This window comes from Trachypithecus francoisi, unplaced genomic scaffold (genome assembly GCF_009764315.1).
Source record: "Trachypithecus francoisi isolate TF-2019V2 unplaced genomic scaffold, Tfra_2.0 Contig01461, whole genome shotgun sequence".
Taxonomy (NCBI): Eukaryota; Metazoa; Chordata; class Mammalia; order Primates; family Cercopithecidae; genus Trachypithecus; species Trachypithecus francoisi.
The window spans coordinates 1,210,083-1,232,089 of NW_022681433.1; the positions used below are offsets into that span (position 1 = coordinate 1,210,083).

The 22,007-nt window shown below is 37.3% G+C and overlaps 1 protein-coding gene across 5 annotated transcripts in view; it reads right to left on the bottom strand.

Moving 5' to 3' along the window:
* The window catches only part of AKAP11 (A-kinase anchoring protein 11), a 58,438-nt gene that overhangs the window by 17,103 nt on the left and 19,328 nt on the right, over positions 1–22,007 (bottom strand). For 3 of the 5 annotated variants that reach the window (XM_033234131.1, XM_033234133.1, XM_033234124.1), the window contains exons 2-7: positions 20,024–20,123; positions 13,580–13,696; positions 10,373–10,420; positions 8,303–8,437; positions 6,390–6,654; positions 1,334–5,831 (exon numbers count right to left, since the gene is read on the bottom strand). In XM_033234131.1, coding sequence (XP_033090022.1) covers positions 1,334–5,831; positions 6,390–6,654; positions 8,303–8,437; positions 10,373–10,420; positions 13,580–13,696; positions 20,024–20,074 — 5,114 coding nt within the window. In that variant the 5' untranslated portion in view covers positions 20,075–20,123. Of the gene's footprint in view, positions 1–1,333; positions 5,832–6,389; positions 6,655–8,302; positions 8,438–10,372; positions 10,421–13,579; positions 13,697–20,023; positions 20,124–21,037; positions 21,431–22,007 lie in introns of those variants that run through there. The other 2 variants (XM_033234128.1, XM_033234126.1) reach the window with 2 other exon arrangements.

Below are 22,007 nucleotides of genomic sequence, written 5' to 3' on the forward strand. Positions count from 1 at the left end.
CATTTTCTCTTTCCAGCAGGACTTACAAATATCATCCTATCAACTAATAACACAAGTTGGTCCTGATATCTTCTCTGGGACAAAGAAGGTTTAAAGTGAAAAATTGTAAGTTGTTATTAAAGAATCACTGAGCATGGCTGGGAACAGTGGCTCACGCCTGTGATCCCAGCACTTTGGGAAGCTGAAGTGGGCAGATCACCTGAAGTCAGGAGTTTGAGACCAGCCTGTCCAACTTGGTGAAACCCTGTCTCTACTAAAAATACAAAAATGAGCTGGGCGTGGTGGTGGGTGACTGTAATCTCAGCTACTAGGGAGGCTGAGGCACAAGAATCGCTTGAACCTGGGAGGCAAAGGTTGCAGTGAGCTGAGATTGTGCCACTGCACTCCAGCCTGGGCAACAAGTGTGAGACTCCATCTCAAAAAAAAAAAAAAAAAAAAAAGAATCACTGAGCACAAGAGATAACTACTGAAAAACAGGACACCGTAGGACTACCAGAAAGAACTGTCCCCTTAGATTGTGAACTAATCAAGAGAAATGGTATAAGTATGTAAACAATTTTCGCTTTCTTCCTCAGAGCAGTTTGATTAAACCATGGTCTTTATAAGAAAACTTACCCTTGTGAATGAAGAAAGGTGTAAAAAATTTAATCTCAGAATAGTAAATTAATATGGTTAATATTCTACATTTACTGTAGGATAGTCCCCCCTTATCCCTGGGGGATATGATCTAAGATACCCAGTGGATGTCTGAAACTGCAGATAGCATCAAGCCCTGTACATACCAGGTTTGTGGATCTGATAACTGAGATACCTTCTAAGTGACTAACAGGTGAACAGCACATGCAGTGTGGATAAACTGGACAAAGGGGTCATTCACATCCCGAGGCGGCGTGAGATTTCATCATGCTACTCAGAACATGCAACTTAAAACTTATGAACCGTTTACTTCTGGAATTTTACATTTAATATTTTCAGACTGAGGAAAGCAAAACTGAGAATAAGGGGGGACTACTATATAAAATTCTCTAGCTATTTATTTAATTCAACTTTACCTACTTCATAGCTCTATGAACTTGGATAAGGTGATTATTTTCTCCAACTCTCATTTTCCAGCCCTGTAAATGGATAACACCTTCCCTCAAAAGGGATCAGGGGACCAAAATATATCAAAGTCATGTGTAGGATATGAAACAATACATAAATGCAATAGGAAAAATTTTTGTTTATGTAGGGTTAAAAATAATCATTCCTATATGAACAGGACCTAAGACATATAGGATCACATTTAACTTTTTCATTTATCGTTAACAAGCAAAAGAAATGTGAAACTTACCTGCTAACAGCATGCCCAACATTTGTGACAGCTGCTGTCATGATTTCTGTGGCAAGGCTTTCAGCAAAGCTGGCACCCTCCTGTCCGATCCCACTGTCGGCTGCCATGCTGACACTGCTCACCTCTCGCTCAGCTTCTTCAATGGCTTCAGCAACTATCTTCTCAGCAAGCACTGCCTTCTTATCAAGATTAACATGAATCTGAGGGACACTGAGATGAAAAATCCTAGATTTCTGATAGTGGCTGCTAAATTTTGGATTAGAAGCTGGCTTACTACTGGCGAGAGAACCCTGTCTGAAAAAGTTCTGAGATGAATTTCCAGTGCAATTGTGGAGTTCTTTAAGGTCACAATATCTGCAAGCTTGACCTGTAAGAGGTGACAACTTTTCTGCATAAGTGACCCTGTCTGCTGATTTTGTGGTCTCAGACACTCGTAACACTGTAGATCCTAGAGTTAGCTCTAGAGTGTCATCCACTACTTTTTTGGCATACTGTTCTACAGCTTGAACAATATTGTCTCCACAACCATATCCATTTAAACTGCCAGTGCTGTGGTAAAACCTGTGACTTTGTGAGGAAGGCTGAAGAGACTTAGGCAATTCTGGTTTAACATGACTCTCTTTATCTCCTTCACATCCGGATTTTTCAAACAAGCAAGAATCTGTTAAGGATTTTGGTAGGCCAACTAGAGAGGCTGTCAGCTCTTCTTTAGCATCTTTTGTTATGCTGTGAACGAAAGAGGCTGAAAAACTATACAGTTCAGAACACTCATTTCTATATGGATCCAGGGTCCTTTCGCAAGTTTGATTTTTACAAAAGTAATCTTCATTTCTTTTACTTTGTCTTTTTTTGTCTGCTTCTTGGTGGTGCTCTTTATTTGAAAACATTAACAGTTCATTTGTTTTCACTTGTGAACTTGGCACAGGGAACATTCTTGAATTGCACTGCACTTTGGTTGTCTTAGCTGCTTCCTGTAATCCTGATTTAACAGATCGATAGGCAAGTCTATTAGCATACTGATCCATTATCAACTCAATATTACCACCTTCTTGTTTTAGTATCTGAATAATATGACCTGCATATTCGTCTGTCACACTTTCACAGCTGGGATACTTATACGTCAGACCTGACATACAAGAACTTGGTGGTAATGAAAGAATAAACGGATCCACTTCTCTTGGGTGCGCTACAGCCTCTATATCCAACTTCTCTTCTACTTTATAATCTTGGTCACCATCAGCATAACAACTGTTCTTCTTTTGCTTGAAAAGCATACAACTTCGAACTTTTGCTATTTTCTCAGCTTCTGTAATGACTTCTGCTGCCAGATCACCTGCAAAACTGCACAATGTTTTCAAATTTTCATCTGAGGGGTTTAAGAAAGTAGGTGACACACTTCTTTGACTTTGCATATTTAAGCAAGGGTTTTTAACCTTGGGTTCTTGAATTATTTTATTATCTAAATGGGAAGCTGCCATTTCAGTTGCAAGAGAAAGGATGTGTGTAGCTAATGCTTCTGCAAACTGAACCTTCTTCCCTGAGTGCTCTGACTTCACATCCACTTCAGGGAGCTCTCCATTTTCACTACTCTCAACTTCTTCAGAAAGAGATCGCATGAGTTTCAACATGAACTCTTCTTTTTCTATAGTATTTTGTTCATTCTCAGACAAACTACCAACAGATGAGTTGTGTGGAGTAGAAGGTGGTGTAGCAGGTGCAAACTCTTTGGCTAATTCTCCTTTGAGCTTTTTTGTTAATTTCTTGATATCCCATTCAGAACTGGCCTGGGATGGTACTAGAGGAGTTGATGGAGGAGTATCAGGTATTACATTTCTGTCTCTGACTTTCTGTTTATCTTCCACATGCAAGCCATCTACACAGGTAAGTGCTGTAGATGAGAAAGTATGTGAATGAGGAAAGGGGTTTTCCTGTCCAAAAGACAAGGACTCAAGTGATGTATTATTCAAGTTATGCTTTTTCAGTGGTTGATCCTTAGCAGGTTCCTTCAAGTCAGATCTCTGACCTGTCACAGCTGGACAAGATGGCAGTGTCTCCAGGGAGGATCCATGTACCATAGAAACTTTACATTCTGGAACACAATCCTTTCCAGCTGAAAGTGAGCAGTGAGTTAAGTGATTGTGAGAGCCAGGAAATTTGGGAGACTTTTCTGGTGTCAACTGTGATTCTTCTCCAGAAACAGGCAAGCTTTCCTTGTATACTGCATTTTTATCTATATTTGGGATCACTGATTTGCTCTTATCTATGGAATGTTTAATAATAGATTTAGATAACTGGTCAGCAAACATGTCCTTATTGCTACTAGCTTCACTGCACTGCAGCATTGCCTGACCACAGTGGGAAAATGGAGGGGTTTTCCCTTTTATTGATTTAGTTAAATAATCTGTACGTTCATCAACCATTTTTGTAACTTCCAATGATGTCATTGACTCTAAAGTTTCATTTACTATCGTATGCACCATTGCTGCAGAAAAGTTGCTAATAATTGCAGGATCACTTGGTAATTTTGAGGAACTCTGCATTTCAAGATCATCATTAGTTGGTTTAAAATCATTCTGGTTACCTGGATTGTGTTCTGAAGGTAAACAAATATTTCTGAGACAAGCTGCTTTTTCTTCTCTGTTTTTTGTGGCAATATGCACTTGGGTAGAATTACCACTCGAATTACTATCATCAGATGACAGATGGGCCTTTGCCTGACATGCAGTAGATGAAATATGATATGGGAGAAGGGCACTTCCTGCCAAGGGCACTGGTATAGAAGTAACAATTCCAGAAGTACAAAACAAGGCCTGCTGCACTGTGTATTCCTTTTTATATTCCTGCACTGGTTTTGTCACCATAATTGCTTGATTGTGAAAAGAAGGGGAAAACGTGACAGCCTGTGTCGATGGCACTACACTTTCTGCACTCACATACTTGATATTATCCGTAGAGACACTAACTGCTGCCTTTGTTGTAAAGGTCACATCAACTTGTGATAGCTCAATGAACGCTTCCTGTATCACAGATTCAGACAAATCTTTTGCATATGACTTCACTACTTTGTCTTCAAAGTCAAACGATCCACACTGTGGAGATGCAGGCGTTTGAGGATACGAAAACTGACACACTTCCATGATGCCTTCAAAAACAAGCTCTTCAGCAAGATCTGCAGCAAACCTAGCAACCGTGTTTGTGAATATCTGCTTCTTTACATACTGTAAATCTTTTAAGGCATTTGATAAAGCTTCACTCACCAAAAAGTTAGCCAGGCCACTAATGGCACGTTCTTTTAGTGAAAATGCACGCTGCCTTCTCAGCTCATTAAATGCCATCTGAAAAACAGATGATGTCAATTTGACGGCTAAGTGGCACAACACATTGGTACATGAAGAGACTCCTTTCTGTAAGTCTTTAAACGCACTGCCAAAACTTTTTTCCACAAGATCTGCTGCAAATTTTTGAATGCTATCTTTAATCATTAAGGATTTATTTTTAGATTTATTTTTTTGATCAAGGTTTCCATGCTTAAAAGTTATAGTTTTATTTTCTCCATGTTTAATACTGATAATATTTGATAGGGCATTAGTGTGCTGGGTATGAAGAACTGAGCCTAGTACTTCACATGATACGTTATTTGCATAATCTTCATAGGTGTAATAAATAGAATCAAGATTTTCATGAATCCTATCTCCACCAATATCTGTTTGGCAAAAACATTCAGCTGGAGTACAGCCTCCAAGAGGACTAAAAGCAGAGGATCGAATAGGACTAAATAAACCACTATCTTCCCCCGAGGCCTTCACTGGGCGAGGAGAATCCGGAGCATCACACAGGTTACCATATGGAGATTCCGGTTTACGAGGAGTTGGCTTTCTAACATTAGCTGGGAGAGCTGGACGATCAAACTTGAATTTTTGAGGATTCATACATGATTTTCCATGTTTGTGCCCTTTCTTCTGCGATGACTTCCCTATGACAGGATCTTTGTTAAACAGGCAAGTCTCTAAAGTTTGTTCTAGTTCATCAAACTGATCAAAACTATCAAAAAATTCACTTACTTCTGAGTCTGAATCCTCTACATCATCTTTCATCACAGGAATTTTAGGCAGCTCAAGTTTTGCTTTTAAGCTTTTTTGATATCCCTCTTCATCCAAGAAAATAACAGGACTTGGACTTGAACATTCTGATTCAGATGAGTAGGCAGGAGAAGACGAAAAAAATGTTTTCTGTAAATCGCTATCTTTATCTGAAGCATTAGATGACCTATAGAAACTCCTTTGGGTCCAAGGCTCTGAAATGGATGTTGTGACTGACGTTTTCACAGAAGGTAGTTCTTTAGTTCCCAGGACATTCACTGAGGAAGTTGAGGGTTTAGCCAATGACTTCTGCTGTCCAGAGCTAATGAGAATCTTTAAATCATGGGTTTCTAAATGATGACCAGTAACTGTCTGGGAAGCAGCATCATACTGGTTCCTTAATGCAGTAATGTTCATTCCTATAGGAAAAGAATGAAATGGTGCCATTATTCTTGAAAAAACTTTTTGGAAATTAATTTAAATCCATGGAATAAACTGACTTTAAACATATAATATTTATGTGTTTCTAAACTATATTGTTTAACAGAAAGATTCACCCAAGTAACATTTGAAAGTAAACATACTTTTTATATAATAATTTCAGTTTACTCTATGTCTAGGGATACCTGGTCTATGGGATGTTCTGCATGCTGTCACGCATGTTAGAAAAATTACTGTGGAGACTCTCCCAGCTAATTCTTCCAAAATTTGAACCTAGGAATGTTCCAGACACTTGATGTAATCAGTGCGTGAACAGCACCAACTAAATAAAACCTGAAATAAGCAAAACTGAAAACCAGATTACAGTGAACTTAAAAATCATAAGGAATTTCCTCAGGTAATCAGAAAAAAAGTGAAAAGGTTTAAATTGAATCAAATCTCAACATAAATTTCAATTGAACAAGTCTGCCTTAAAATTTTCAGAACTGAAAAACTTTAATTCCCTATTTTAGGAAAAAGTCTAATGAAAAACAAACCATCATTATATGGCTTTGAAGTCTCTTCCTCTTCTAAGTGCTCAAAAGCAGTGACAAAGTCATCCTCTATGGATGACACGGACTGGTTAGTATCATCATCATCTTCATCAGTGGTCTCAAGTTGGTGCTTCTGATGCAAGAATGTATCCAAGGTGTACCTTATACCAGTAGCATATTTACTTAGGAGACTAAAGATAAAATCAATCCTAAGTTTTGGTGATGTAGGTGACACTCTCATGACACAAAGCATTCCAGAAGGATGACTCTTGGGAAAGATAAAAGATAATAAAAACAATTTTAATTTCAAATACAAAACATCATGAAGTAAAGCATAGATATAAGACAATCTCAGAGGAAAAACAAACAAGAAATTCATGCATCCTGAAAAGCTCCTTGGTTTTATAATGTTTATTTCTTTGTTCTTTTTCTACATTTTTCACTTTCCAGTCTTTTCTCCCATCTTCTTTTATCCAGGTATTCAAATTCTACCTAGTCTCCTGAAATGTTATACAACTTACTATCTATCCATTCCTTTGAGCAATTATGTTTTCCTGTATTACTGTACATTCCTGTGATTTTCCTTAATCATTCACCTATCTCACTAACTGTATTATAAATTTGGGGGCAGCAACCAAGTTCTATTTTCTTTTATTTTTAATCCCATTTTCCTGTAGTTTCGAGTATGATGCCATCTTCCTTCCTATCACAATTTTTAAAAGTCCACTCCTTTTATTTAAATTTCCCTAGTATTACAACTTAAAATGTTTATAGCTTTAAAAATACAAGTCACCAGCTTTTCCCCCTCATACTATTTTTTTCAAGTAAATACTGATGAAATGATTTATTCAAAAAAACTAGAAATCAAATATAATGGCTTATCACTTCTTATATCCTAGCAAATAAAGCAAAGTAAATATGAATAAAGAACATAATTAAGGAAATGAGGCAAGCAGTTCTAGTTTTATTGGCAGACCTTATAAAGAACACAGCAATTTTTTTAAAACTAACGTAAGTAATCCAAATTTTAAACCTTCTGGTTCAATTGTATATGTCTTATCTCTTAGAATGCAAAGCATTTTCTCTGATGCATTATCAACAAAATCATACTTGGTAAAGAACTAAATGCTGAATATTATAAAACTAACCACCTATAAGAAATGGTAACATTTTTTTTTTTTTTTTTTGAGACGGAGTCTCGCTCTGTCGCCCAGGCTGGAGTGCAGTGGCCGGATCTCAGCTCACTGCAAGCTCCGCCTCCCGGGTTCACGCCATTCTCCTGCCTCAGCCTCCGGAGTAGCTGGGACCACAGGCGCCCGCCACCTCGCCCGGCTAGTTTTTTGTATTTTTAGTAGAGACGGGGTTTCACCGTGTTAGCCAGGAGGGTCTCGATCTCCTGACCTCGTGATCCGCCCGTCTCGGCCTCCCAAAGTGCTGGGATTACAGGCTTGAGCCACCGCGCCCGGCCAACATTTTTATTTATAAAGAACACATCAGATGTCCACTTTACATGGAATTTTTTAAACCAGAAAATGAACTTAAGTACATTCTCTAAAACATATAGCATAACATTTGTATAAATTTGAAATTGGCCATAATAGGGAAAAGTCACTATAGCTTATACAAAGGTACAAGTAATTCAAGAAATCCGGAAATAATAAATTTTCAGAAAAAAATAACATGTACTTGCATACCATCTACGGACTTCGCAGTTGAAAAATGTAAGATATGATCAAAATTACTGTATCCTTCCGGGATGTCAATGCTTCATAAGTTAGATTTCTTATGAATCGTATTTCCTTGAGATACCATTTAAAAAAAAAAAGTCATCCAAGCATTTAAAAGTTTAATCATCTTTATCAAATACAGTAAAATTTGCCCTAAAAATCTCATTAGAAATTATCTACAAAAGTTACCTGATTTAGAGGATCACTGCTTATATCTGATGGTTTATTTATATTCTTCATACAAATAATTTCATTTTCATTTAGACTGCAGAAGTGGAGTGAATTCAGAAGATCTGGAAGTTCCAAAGAAACTGCAGCTAAATCCTAATTTAAAATAATAACAATAAATAACATTGTACAGTTGTTAAGGTTCCTATAAGGTGGACCCTATCCAAAAACTGTAAGGTCTACTGGCTAGGAAATTTCCTGGTTCATAACAGTTAACATCTATAGTTTATTATTCACAGATAATTTTTCAAAAATTCAAAAATAAAATATACTAAAATTATTATTATATTATTATTATTTTTGAGACAGAGTCTCGCTCTGTTTCCCAGGCTGGAGTGCAGTGGCGTGATCTCGGCTCACTGCAACCTCCACCTCCCAGGTTCACGCCATTCACCTGCCTCAGCCTCCCAACTAGCTGGGGCTACAGGGCGCCTGCCACCACACCCAGCTAACTTTTTGTATTTTTAGTAGAGATGCGGTTTCACTGTGTTAGCCAGGATGGTCTCGATCTCCTGACCTTGTGACCCGCCCACCTCGGCCTCCCAAAGTGCTGGGATTACAGGCATAAGCCATCGTACCCGGCCAAAATATACTAAAATTATTAAATACTGGCTATCCCTGTAGCCTTTAAAATGTATTGATATCAAGCTATAAAAAATTTTACAGGGTACCTAACACATCCACGGCAATTAAGCATTTAATAGTTTTTAGTAATGTCAACGTATAGGTCTTACTTAATTTTATGAAATTTTTTTCATACAAAATTTTTGGCTAGAGAATGTACATCCTAAAAATTTGTTTTTAACCCTGTACAATATAATCCGTTTTTCTGTCCTTCCTCTCCAAGGTATTGTATTAGACTTTAACTGATAATTGTAATGAAGATTAAAGGAAAAGAAAATTGCTTTTATTTCTTCTTCTTGTTTGCCCTTTATACACAAATATTTTACCCAGCTAAAGAATTATTAGTCTTGGCCGGGCGCGGTGGCTCAAGCCTGTAATCCCAGCACTTTGGGAGGCCGAGACGGGCGGATCACGAGGTCAGGAGATCGAGACCATCCTGGCTAACATGGTGAAACCCCGTCTCTACCAAAAAAAAATACAAAAAACTAGCTGGGCGAGGTGGCGGGTGCCTGTAGTCCCAGCTACTCGGGAGGCTGAGGCAGGAGAATGGCGTAAACCCGGGAGGCGGAGCTTGCAGTGAGCTGAGATCCGGCCACTGCACTCCAGCCCGGGCGACAGAGCTAGACTCCGTCTCAAAAAGAAAAAAGAAAAAAAAAAAAAAAAAAGAATTATTAGTCTTTGACCCTTTGTAGAGTACTTTCCTTTATAAACATGGTTTTACCAATAACTCTTACAGGAGAAGAAGAACATTAAAGAAGTATCTTGGAATATTTCTCTTTCCAGCTATATATGTTCTCAGGAATATATCCTCTCTTGTTCCTTCTGTCCAAATTATTTCCTTCAAGCAAGGCCACAATCAAAATACACAGCAGTTTTTGTCCATAATCCCCTGATATGCATTATTCAGAAAGAACTAAAACATGTTGTTTCCTCCTCTAGGAGGAGACACTTTATTGCCACAAAAGGAACTATGTAGAAATCACAAATTTTTAAGAAGTAGCATGAGGGAAAAAGAAAAACATGCCTATCACATCTACAGGAACTTCAACCACTGTTTATGTAACTGGGAAGCTTTCCTTTGCTGATCCCAATCTCAAACATCAGTCCCTCTGTTAATAACTGCCTAAATCAAACAGGCTAAATTTTTGCATTGGCTAATTTTTACAAATCTTACCTTTTAAATTTAACTCAATCTTAACGAAAATGTTTACTGTTAAGGTCAAAATTATGAAAGCCATCAAAATAAACAAGTCATACATTCTATATCATACACAGAATGGAGAAAAAGTCAACCTGCGGTTTGCAGTCTTCTCAGATAAATGACTTTTGTGGTCAAACCTAAAGCTGATTTCCATGACAAGAACACTCAGTAAAAACGCTCAGTAAAAATGCTAAAATTGACCATACCTGTACAACAGTGGCATCTGTCTCTTCATTAAAACCCAGAAATGTGACCTGAGTAAAGAACAAATAAACCTTCATTAATTTGAATTTTTAAATTTTTCAGGCTGGTGACAGAGCTGAGAAACAGGAAAAAACCGACAAAGCATTAAAATGCTGTCTGCCTTGAAAAGGATTTTTTTCAAAGATGACCCAAAAATATTTTTCACCAAAGATCGGGCTCCAAAATGCAGTTCTTGAATCTCATCCATATCTCCCTCAGTAGCAAGTTCAGTCAATTCTAACCCCAAAACATATTTCAAATACATCCACTTCTCTCCATTCCCTGGCCACTCTTCTCACCTACATTATACCATCCTCTCCTACCTGGTCCTATTACCAAGCCACTTCCCTATCCAAACTCTTCCATGCTTCCCAGGGCAAAATCCTAAGTGGGGTTACCTAATGCCTTCAACCTTCTACCATTTTCACTAACACACGAGTCCCCTTTCTAGGTCTGGAACACGCCCTGTACATTCCTAAGGATTTCACAGTTGTGCCCTCAATCTGGATCTCTCTTCCTTGGATGGTTACGTGCCTGGCTTCTCCTCATTCTTCAAGTTTCGATGCAAGTGTCACCTCCTCAGAGAGGCCTTCCCTGGGTAGACCCCTGAGGCTACTTCTTCATTGACTCTGTGATACCACCATTTATTTCCTTCAATATCCTTACGTAGAGATTACTCTGCAGAAGTTTATATAAACAGACTTTCTAAAGAATATCTAATGCACGAAGAACTGTCACATTATTTAAAAAGGACAAGTCACAGAAAAATGACTTACAGCATGCATACAATTTCAACCTTGTTTTTAAAAACATATGCATGGAAAATAATACTGGAAGGCAATACACCAGAGTATAAGCAGTGATTAACTGGATGATGGAGCTTTTTTTTTTCCCCACTCTTTTCCCCTCTGCATTTTTGCCCTAAGTCATAAGATCAATGATAGTCATTTTCTTTGTTCTACTTTGAGTATTTCTTATTTTTCTACAAAGAATACATACTGGCCAGGTGCAGTGGCTCATGTCTGTAATCCCAGCACTTTGGGAGGCTGAGGTGGATGAATCACTTGAGGCCAGGAGTTCAAGACCAGCCTGGCCAACATGGTGAAACCTCGTCTCCACTAAAAATACAAAAAATTAGCCAGGTATGGTGGTGCATGCCTATAGTCCCAGCTAATCGGGAGGCTGAGACAGGAGAATCACTTGAACCCTGGAGGTGGAGGCTGCAATGAGCCAAAATCACACCACTGCACTCCAACCTGGGCAACAGAGCAAGACTACATCTCAAAAAAAAGAAAAGAAAAAAAAATACTACTTTTAGAACCTGAAAAAGTGTTATTTTTTACATTTATACTCTCTATGTATTTGGAATTATAGTAAGACATTTTTTCCATTTGAAGACAGTGTAGTACACTATCCACTAAGCAACCACTGTGGCTAAAAAATATACAATACTTAAATGACAGCAATATTAATAATCGATTCTCAAGAATGTGGGGAAAATAGTATAGTCAGAATATACAGCAACACTGAATACATTTTTGATCTATTTCTGATGATTCAGAAGCAAGTCAGAATCTTAAATTACTCTGAGATCTTTATTCTGATTAATTATGGCTCTTACTTCACGTAATACAGTGAATTTCTAGGCATCTAGGTAAACTGTTAACCTCTAGGAGCCTGTCTCCTTATCTATAAAACGTAAGGCAATATAACTTCCCTCTCATAGTTGTAAGGTTAACTAGATAATGTAGAGGAAAGTGCCTAGCACATTACAGGCACTCAATAACAGATAGGCAAGTAACTAATTGCCTTCCTTTATTTGAAAAGATACTCAGAGATTTGCACACCCTAAAGTGGCACAGAAATTCCACCCATTCTTTCAAGTTTCCTTTACTGAATACAAAACAGAAAATAAGCTGGCATAGGGTTTTGAAGATGCCAGGGGAGTTTTATATTTCCCATTGGTCTAGAAAGGCTTCACCATGGAATGTGGGCTTGGAAAAGCACTGCGACCTATCTGAGCTGGAAAACTGGACATCATTTCATAGAAGATGAGCGTACGTATTAGGCCTGTTATGTTCTGTCACTGTTTATTTGGAAACAACCAAGTTTTAAGGGTGGCTTGGTTTTGCTAAAGTAAAATGAAAAAGGTTAGCAAAGACAGTAATAGTGAAATTAAGCTGACACAAAAAGAAGAGGATGAGGCAGCAGAACACTACAGGCCTAAAACATATGCTCATCTTCCTATGAAATGACATCAAATAGAGAATTTCTCAAGGAGTATTAAAGAAAATCACCCACCCAAAACAGAATACATACAGTCCCCAACTTATGATGGTTGGACTTGTGATTTTTCAACTTTACAATGGATTTATGAGGTCTTAAATGCATTTTCAACTTAGAATATTTTTGATGAACAGTGGATTTATCAGGATGTAACTCGATCATAAGTCCAGGAGCTTCTATCTGTAACCACGATTTTATTAGAACCCTCATTTCAAAATAAAATGTTTTAACTTCAAATATTCATCAGCTGTGAGCTGCAATGACCTAATATATCTCATATTTGGTAACAAATGTGATGATGAAGTATGGATATATAATAGAAAAGGATCTTACTCCTTTTATAGTAATAAATTCAAACAAAGATTTGAAACACTGTAGCAGAGAAATAGGCGAGCAAGGTATATTATCTTATCCACAAGTAATAGAGTAAATGTCTTAATTTCAAAGATAAATTTATCACTACTTTTTCATTTTTAATCAAAGCACTGAATTTAAACAGTCAAGAAAATACCCTAAAAAATCAACATAAGAAACATGCATTTGTTTTATATTTCAGAGTAGAAAAATTCATATTAAAGTACCAGTTACTGAATATAGTAGGCATCATCTAATACAATGTTATACATCCAATTAGTACTTTGCATAGAATTAAATGTGCTTATTTGTTTGAGTTCATTGTCAATTAATAAAATTATTTTAGCCAGTATTTAAAACAGGTACTTCTTTTTTTTCCCCCTTTCCCACCCATATAACAGGTACTTCTGATACATGTTAACAACATATAAAGATGTTAGGCATTTTAAAAATAGATTAGAGTCCTACAGAGATGCATGAAAATACGCTGTGCATTATTAGGAAAGGGTTTAGAAAGTAATATGTTAAACCTCAGTTAAATTGGCATGTTCATCCTGCTGTAAACAGTCCTCTGCTGTTACACTGCATAGTTCCTTCTCACTCTGCAATAAAGACTTTACAGACTGGAACACATCTTCACTGAAGCTCTGCAGGGGAAAGAAAACAAAGATACTTTAATTTAATTCTAAGACAAGGGTAAGAGATCCTGGAGATGTTTTAGATAGTCACTCATTCTCTAACTAATATTCACTGGCACCTTTTGATACTGGATGCAAAACTCAATTCCACTGAGAAGCTCCATTCAGCTGAAAAGGCAGAGTTTCACATGCCCAAAACACATACATATATTAGAGCCTGGGCATTCAACTCACTAGAAGATCACGTGACTCTCACACCAGGTTCACTTACTCTTATCTTACACTAAAACTTAACAAACTGCATATCTGATTTCCAAGTCACTGGTAGAACAGAAGCAACAATTTATATGATTGAATGAGATGATGTGGGAGCTGTGGTAAGCTGCACAACACTGATTACTCCCTTAACAATAGTGATTACTCCATTAACAAAGCTGGAGACAGAAAAATAAGAAAGTAACACAAAATAAGGTTTTCCATGGATCTTAAGGAAGCTGTCTGATGAAAATGAGAGGCGATTCCAGATTTCAGGGTGAGATGTTTGTCATAAGTACAAGGAACAGAGGGAGGAAAAAGTTACATGAAAAAAATAATAAGTACTATAGTCAGGCATAAATAGGACACTTATTTCCTTTCCTTCTACCTTATGCCCCCTTCCACTGACTTGTCAATCTGCTCTTCTATCAGAAATGTCCTTACTTCCCAGTCGACCCATGTAGAAATCCTACCCATCCCAAGACCTGCGAAGATTTTCCCATTGTTTAGTCCTAATAAATTTCTCTCAAAGTTCCTGCTGTATGCTGCGCATTAAAATCATTTAATCCACACCAAAACATATTATAATTATTGGCCGGGAGCAGTGGCTCATGTGTGTAATCCCAGCACTTTGGGAAGCCGAGGCGGGTGGATCACTTGAGGTCAGGAGTTCGAGACCAGCCTGGCCAACATAGTGAAAGCCCGTCTCTTCTAAAAATACACAAATTAGCCTGGCATGGTGCCACGTGCTTGTAATCCCAGCTACTCGGAAGGCTGAGGCAGGAGAATTGCTTGAACTTGGGAGGTAGCGGTTGCAGTTAGGTGAGATTGCGCCACTGCGCTCCAGCCTGGGCGACAGAGTGAGATTACACCTCAAAAACAAAAAATATAATTACCATACTCAGATTCTTTCCTACCCATTAAAACAAATTATGGAAGTCAAAGACTATGTTTCACTCACTTTGTTTCCCCATATTTCAGAACCTCACACTAGATGAACTCAAACAGCTGCTAATCTTAACAAATTAAAATAAATGGAAATCTTTAGTCTAAGAAAAGAGGTAAAAATATGAACTCAAAAAATTTATGATAAAAAGCTAGGCTGTTACATTTGAATCTGACCTGTCATTACAAATTAATAATTCTTTGAATACATGTACTACCTTTTTCCATTGAAAAGTCTTACAAACAACGACCTTCAGTAGCAATGAGCATACTTAGCACCCAGCTTTTTGTCTCTAAATATCTATCACCAACAAAAAGAACTAGAGTTCCCTGGGGAAATAGCTCGTTCCAGGTCTGAGGCTGAGAACGTATGAAGCGAGCCTGAAACATCTAACTGAGCCAGAATGCAAGGAAATGCTCAAAGACTAATAGGATCATTTCAAAAAAATACAGAAGCCAGCTTGAAAGAATTCCCACCGGCCAAATATGGGACAACTTGGAATCAAGAAGAATGAAAATGATAATGAATTATGACTACTGGATTTAAAAAAATCTGTGAGTCCATTAAAAGAGAAAAAGTCAGAGGAGCTCTTCTTTACCTAAAAATGCTGGCTAGTATGGACAGAATGACAAATTTAGAAAACCCCATTTGTAAATTCCCAACGCAATTACTGATTTAGGAAAGGATTATCCACATATTCTAAATCTACTGGATTAAAAGCTGGGGAAAAGGGCACTCAGACTGTCTCAGAGGATCACCTTATAGTTTATTAAGTGTATTAATCATAAAGAGATTACGTGCATTTATATTGGAGATATCTGGTGGTTATTATCTTAACCACCTAGTGAAGCCTAACATCAACAATAAGGACTTCAGATCTGATAGACAGGAATGAACACAACATCACCTTTCAGGTGTTCTGTTGAACCTAATTACGGGGAAAAACATATGAACCCAAATATGAAAATATTCTACAACACAACTGGTCTAGACTTTTCGGAAGATTTGCTGCATGAAAAAAGAATTTAGACTATTGGAATGGTCTAGAATGGGGAAAACCCAATACAATACCCAAATACAGTGTGTGAACCTTGACTGCATCCTAGAAGAGAAGCAAGGAGAAAATTACAAGGATACCTGAGACACAGAGAAATCTGTGTTTGGAATGCATGCTAGATGATGTTACTGAATTAATGATTTTCGAAGAGATGAAGTAAAATAATGTCTGCAGTCTACTCTCATACAACTGCAAAAGGGAAAGAGTGTGTGTGTGTGGGTGTGTGTGTGTGTACACAGGCGAGGGGGTATGGCAAAATGTTAACTGAGGGTGAATCTGAGTGAAGAATACATGAGGTGTTCATTCTACTAGGTTTTTTTTTTTTTTTTACCAACTTTTCTGTAGGCTTGAAAATATTCAATATTTTAAACAATTTTGTTTTCCTTAATGAATGGGGATTTTCACACTAATTTAGAAACAGGAAATCAAAACAGGAAAAAATATGTGAAATCTGAACGTGAACTGTCAATATAAACTCATGACACTGTAACTGCAAAGGCAACTCTTAGTATCCAGATCTTGGTTTTTAAGTACTATTCAGGGTTCTTTAAAAAAAAAAAAAAGCCAATTTCAGGTCTGAGGAAGGTAAAGTAGGTGAAATTGGGTCGTCCTGTACCAAAAGGATACAACCAGAAAGTGAAAAAGCAATCAAAGTTATGAGCCTGAGACAAAAGGATATAGGCACCTACTCGGAGGGGCTCTCAGGTATCAATTTTGGAACAATTTAAGCAACTTAAATAGATAAATGAATGAATGACTATAAAGAAATAAAAGGTTATAAAATATAGAACTGCAAAAATCCATGAGTTCAGAGCGTTACAAATAAATTAGTGAATGAATGTGGGGAAATAAGCTCACTTGCTACCACTGGTGCTAACTACGATGCCTTGTCATTAATCTGAAAATTGGTATTTAAAGGACATCTGACCTGCCTCTATAGGAGATATTATATAGTTCATCTAAGGTGAATGAGGGAAGCTTTTCTTTAAGAATACCAGCTGATAAACGTGAAAGGAATGGTAGAATTAGGAAAATCACCATTTTGCAACTCCCATGAAATAATGAATTCAGGAAAGGCTAATCAAGGGATGCCAAAAACATCAGCTCAATATTTGTTGGGGAAAAAAAGGATATTTGCACACAGCCAAGTATCATCATAGATTATCTGCTAACCAAAAAACAGAAAATATACTTTTACAATGGACAATTCTAGCAGGGTTATCACCTTAGTCAACTGATCAATCACAGCATCACTGATCATGGGAAAACCTGAAATTCTGTCCTCACATTACCCTATAAAGTATTCTTGCCATAAATGCTTAATCTGATCCAATTAAACCTTTAAACATAACTTCTACTTTACACGAAATATACAACAGAGAGGATCAAATTAAATAGCAATATGAGAAAACACCAGACAAATCCAGATGTGGAACATGGTACAAGAAAACTAGCCTAGCCTATTCAAGATGTCAGAATTGAATATAACGAGGAAAGAAAAAAAAAGGAAAAATTCTTTCAAACCAAAAGAAATGCTAAGAGACTAAGAGGCTAAAGAGACTAAGAAACAAAAAGACAAAGAGTCTAAGAGACAAAGAGACTAAGAGGCTAGACTGGATCCAAACAGGGGCGGAGTGAACTATAAAAGATATTTTGGGTGTAACACAGGAAACCTGAGTATGGCTGGGTATTAGATATATGGGAATTTATTTTTCTTGATGTGTTCATGGTATTAGTGTTATGTGGGAAGATGTTGTTATTCCTGGGAGAAGCATGCTGAAGTGTTCAGGGTGAAGAAACATTATGATCATAACTTGCAAATGGTTCTGCCTGAAAGTAAATACACACATACACAGACACAAAGCAAACAAGACAAATTATTAACTACTATTGGATATGGGTGGTAGGTATGTGGGTTTGTGTGTGTATTATGCTTTTAACTTTCCCAATAAATATTTAATGTATCTCTATATTTAATGCAAATTAAAGTGAAATCTAAAGAATTCAAGTACATCTTTCAATTTCCACAGTAGCCAATAGGGAAGTGTCTGTCATTAAGATGAATCAAGACGTAGAAAGTGGTGTATATGTGTGCATAACTGTTTATATAAACAGTATGCAATATTTGGATTCACATACTTTTATCTAAAAGGGATTCCAATAATTCAAGTTGAATTCAAATTAAATCTTTACTGAGTGCCTAATATGGACAATACGCTGAATAACAAAAGACACTAACCTGGTAATAATATGAAATTTCAGTTGTTGCCTAATCCCTGAATCTCTGGCAATGTATGGGGTAAATATCCAAGTCAGGTACTATCATTCTTGAAGACCATGGTATCAGTTTGCTATTACATTTTGTATATATTATTAGTTATAATTATTAGTTTAAAGCCAGCAGTATAATCAATTTAAAGTTATGGGTCTAGCTGCTAATCTGAAAAAAGTGTAATAAATACACTATAGTTTACAAAGAGTAGAAACAGAAAATAGTTTTTATTGTACTTTTTTCAAATGAAAAAGTGGACCTATTAAATTTAAAGGTAATTTACCTCAAAACATATGGAGCATATTACTTAAAAATGTAATTGGCCGGATGCGATGGCTCACGCCTGTAATCCCAGCACTTTGGGAGGCTGAGGCAGGCAGGTCACGAGGTCAGGAGATTGAGACCGTTCTGGCTATCACGGTGAAACTCTGTCTCTACTAAAAATACAAAAAACGTAGCCGGGCGTGGTGGCAGGTGCCTGTAGTCCCAGCTACTAGGGGGACTGAGGCAGGAGAATGGCGTGAACCCAGGAGTCGGAGCTTGCAGTTGGCCGAGACCGTGCCACTGCACTCCAGCCTGGGCGACAAAGCAAGACTCCATCTCAAAAAAAAAGGAAAAAAAAAAAAAAAGGCCAGGCGTGGTGGCTCACACCTGTAATCCCAGCACTTTGGGAGGCCAAGGTGGGCGGATTATGAAGTCAGGAGTTCAAGACCACCCTAGCCAATATGGTGAAACCCCGTCTCTACTAAAACTACAAAAAAAATTAGCCAGGCATGGTGGCGGGCACCTGTAGTCCCAGCTACTTGGGAGGCTGAGGCAGAAGAATCACTTGATCCTGGGAGGTGGAGGTTGCAGTGAGCCAAGATCGCGCCACTGCACTCCAGCCTGGGCAACACAGTGAGAGACCATCTCAAAAAAAAAAGTAATTAACATACTGTTTAAGGATAAGTTTACTTTCTATTTTGCAGGCATCCTGTAGATTTAGAAGCCATCCTCTTAGAGTTAGTAGTCAAACTTACACATCTTTTAGCTCTCTACATAAATGAATGACAGGCCCAGAAGCTCATAGCAACACTGATAATTAGAACTTGGAAAGATCAGCAAAGGAGACAAGAGTTACCATAAAAGAGAAGGAAAGCAAGAAAAATACTATAATGAAAGTCAAATATTGTCTTAATGTGTAAGGATTGGTCCATGGTGTCATATAATGCAGAAGATGAAGTCCAGAAAAAGAAATAACAAAGTGTTAATTATCCTCCAGGCTCCATTCTTCCTTGTTTATGGGTAGTGCCTCCAAAGTTTTAGCAAAGACAAAAATGTCAAGAAATGGAAGGTTAACCAAATTGTTTTAAGAGAGGAAGCAAGGGGGTTCCTTCTTAGACTAGAAGGAAGGAAGGATTAAGAATCATATTTTGTTTGCTTGCTACTGATTACCCAACATCTAACATATGGTCTGGCATAAAAGAACTCAAGTGTATATTTGCTGAAGGAATGAATGAATGAATGGTAAAGCTAAAGGTATATAAGAAAGCTTACACCTGACAGCCTATATTACAAAAAAGCAGATGGATATCTGTGTGTAGAGAAAAAATGGGGAGAAACCACTGTGATCTTTAGGAAATAAAATCACTGTAATTATGATTTTGTATCGCAATTTTCATACATGCCAATCTTTGCAGTAGTTGAATGTTACTAATTCAAATAATAAGATCCATTTAAACAAAACATCATAGCTATAGGACATAACAAAAAATCAACATTTTAATTAAAACTTTCACTAAAAGAAACCTAATAGAGTGAACTTACTTTTCTGATAGATGCTTTAGTCTTCATGTGATTGTTTCTGAAAGTCGCCATAACTATTTTTTGTTGTATATAATCAGTGAAGAGTTAATCCACAAAACACCTAAAGAAAACATGTTAAAACAACTTATTTATTCATCTTAACAACTCAGGCAAGTATTTTGTGCTAAATTAATTTCTTTTAACTCAGTCATTAAAAGAAAAATAAAAATGAAAACAAAAATAATCTGAGCCCCCCCCCAATTTACTTGTAATCCAGCAAGAATATTTGAAAAATATATGAATATTGGTATCTTAATGAGATAGAAAATTATTTTTAAAATCTTATATTTTGGTTCAAAATTATAAAATAGTCTACACCCTTATCTATTCAATCTCATTGCCCTTTTTTATTGCAAAGCATCAAAGATTTGAAAAACAAGTTTTTTAAAAACCATTTTAAAAATAAAAGCTTAAGTAGAGAATATCACAAAAAGAATTAAAACTTCCCTGCTTCCGAAAAGTCATTCTTATCTCTATGGCAACAGTGAATGCTCTTGACATTCTTATTTCTTGAGCAGAAAGGTTTGATAATACACAAATGAGAAATCTGCACATATCAAATTAGATAAACAAATTCTTTTTTTTTTTTTTTTTTGAGGCGGAGTCTCACTCTGTCGCCCAGGCTGGAGTGCAGTGGCCGGATCTCAGCTCACTGCAAGCTCCGCCTCCCGGGTTTACGCCATTCTCCTGCCTCAGCCTCCCGAGTAGCTGGGACTACAGGCGCCCGCCACCTCGCCCGGCTAGTTTTTGTATTTTTAGTAGAGACGGGGTTTCACCGTGTTAGCCAGGATGGTCTCGATCTCCTGACCTCGTGATCCGCCCGTCTCGGCCTCCCAAAGTGCTGGGATTACAGGCTTGAGCCACCGCGCCCGGCCTAGATAAACAAATTCTTTATATAGGAAGCTTAAGAGCATACCACAGACAAAATTTCAGACATCCAAGTCAAATGATTAATAGTACTTGACACACACACACCTGCCACATGAAACACTCAAAATGAAGTCTCAACTTTTTAAAGACGCTTTAATATCTTTGAGAACTTAAATCCACTCCAGGCATTAACCACTCGGTATCTGCATTTGACCACAGTATCTTGTCCATTCATTTAAAATCTACTTGTGCTAGATGCTATGGATACAAGAGAAACAAGATAGATATGGCCCTCCTGCATTCAAATCCTTCCAAGTAAAGAGTAGAAGTGGAGAACTAAATACTTTTTTAAAAAAAATAAAATAAATAAAGATTTAAGAAATTCTTAGTTTCAAGTATTTTCAGAAAATCAATCTAGTCTTATCAAGAATTGCCCAGTTGAAGCCGGGCACAGTGACGCATGCCTGTTGTCTCAGCTACTCGAGAGGCTGATGTGGGAGGACTGCTTGAGCCCAGGAATTCAAGGCCAGTCTAGGCAATATAGTAAGACCCAGTTTCTGAAAAAAATAAAAAACAAAAAAATGAATTGCTTAGCTGAGGTTTCCAAGACATTTGGTTAACATAAATTTATACTATGAGATTTATATGCAAAAAGAAACTTCAATGTAGCCCCCACCATCAGAACTTTTAAAAAACTAAATTTTAGTCAAGTTCAAATTGCATATTCTTTTGCTATGCAGATAAGACTATAGCATAGCGTGAGTGCACAAACACGCACACTTTAGAGATTTCTACATTTTAATTTTTAGACAAAGAAATACAATGGTATTCTACCATGAACTAAGATTAAGCCCTAGTGGCCTCTATAACAATAAAATCTGATTACTGAAATTGAAGCGGCATCATGAGAAAGGCTCAGACTAACACAAGGCGTTGCCATCAGCACAAGGTAAAGAAAGGGTGATACCCCAGAACCCAGAAGAGGATCATGCGTGTTCCTGTGCTGCCTCTTACTAGTTTTGTTTCCTCCGGGTAAACTGCAATGTCTCTGGAACTTTTTCCTCAATGTACATGA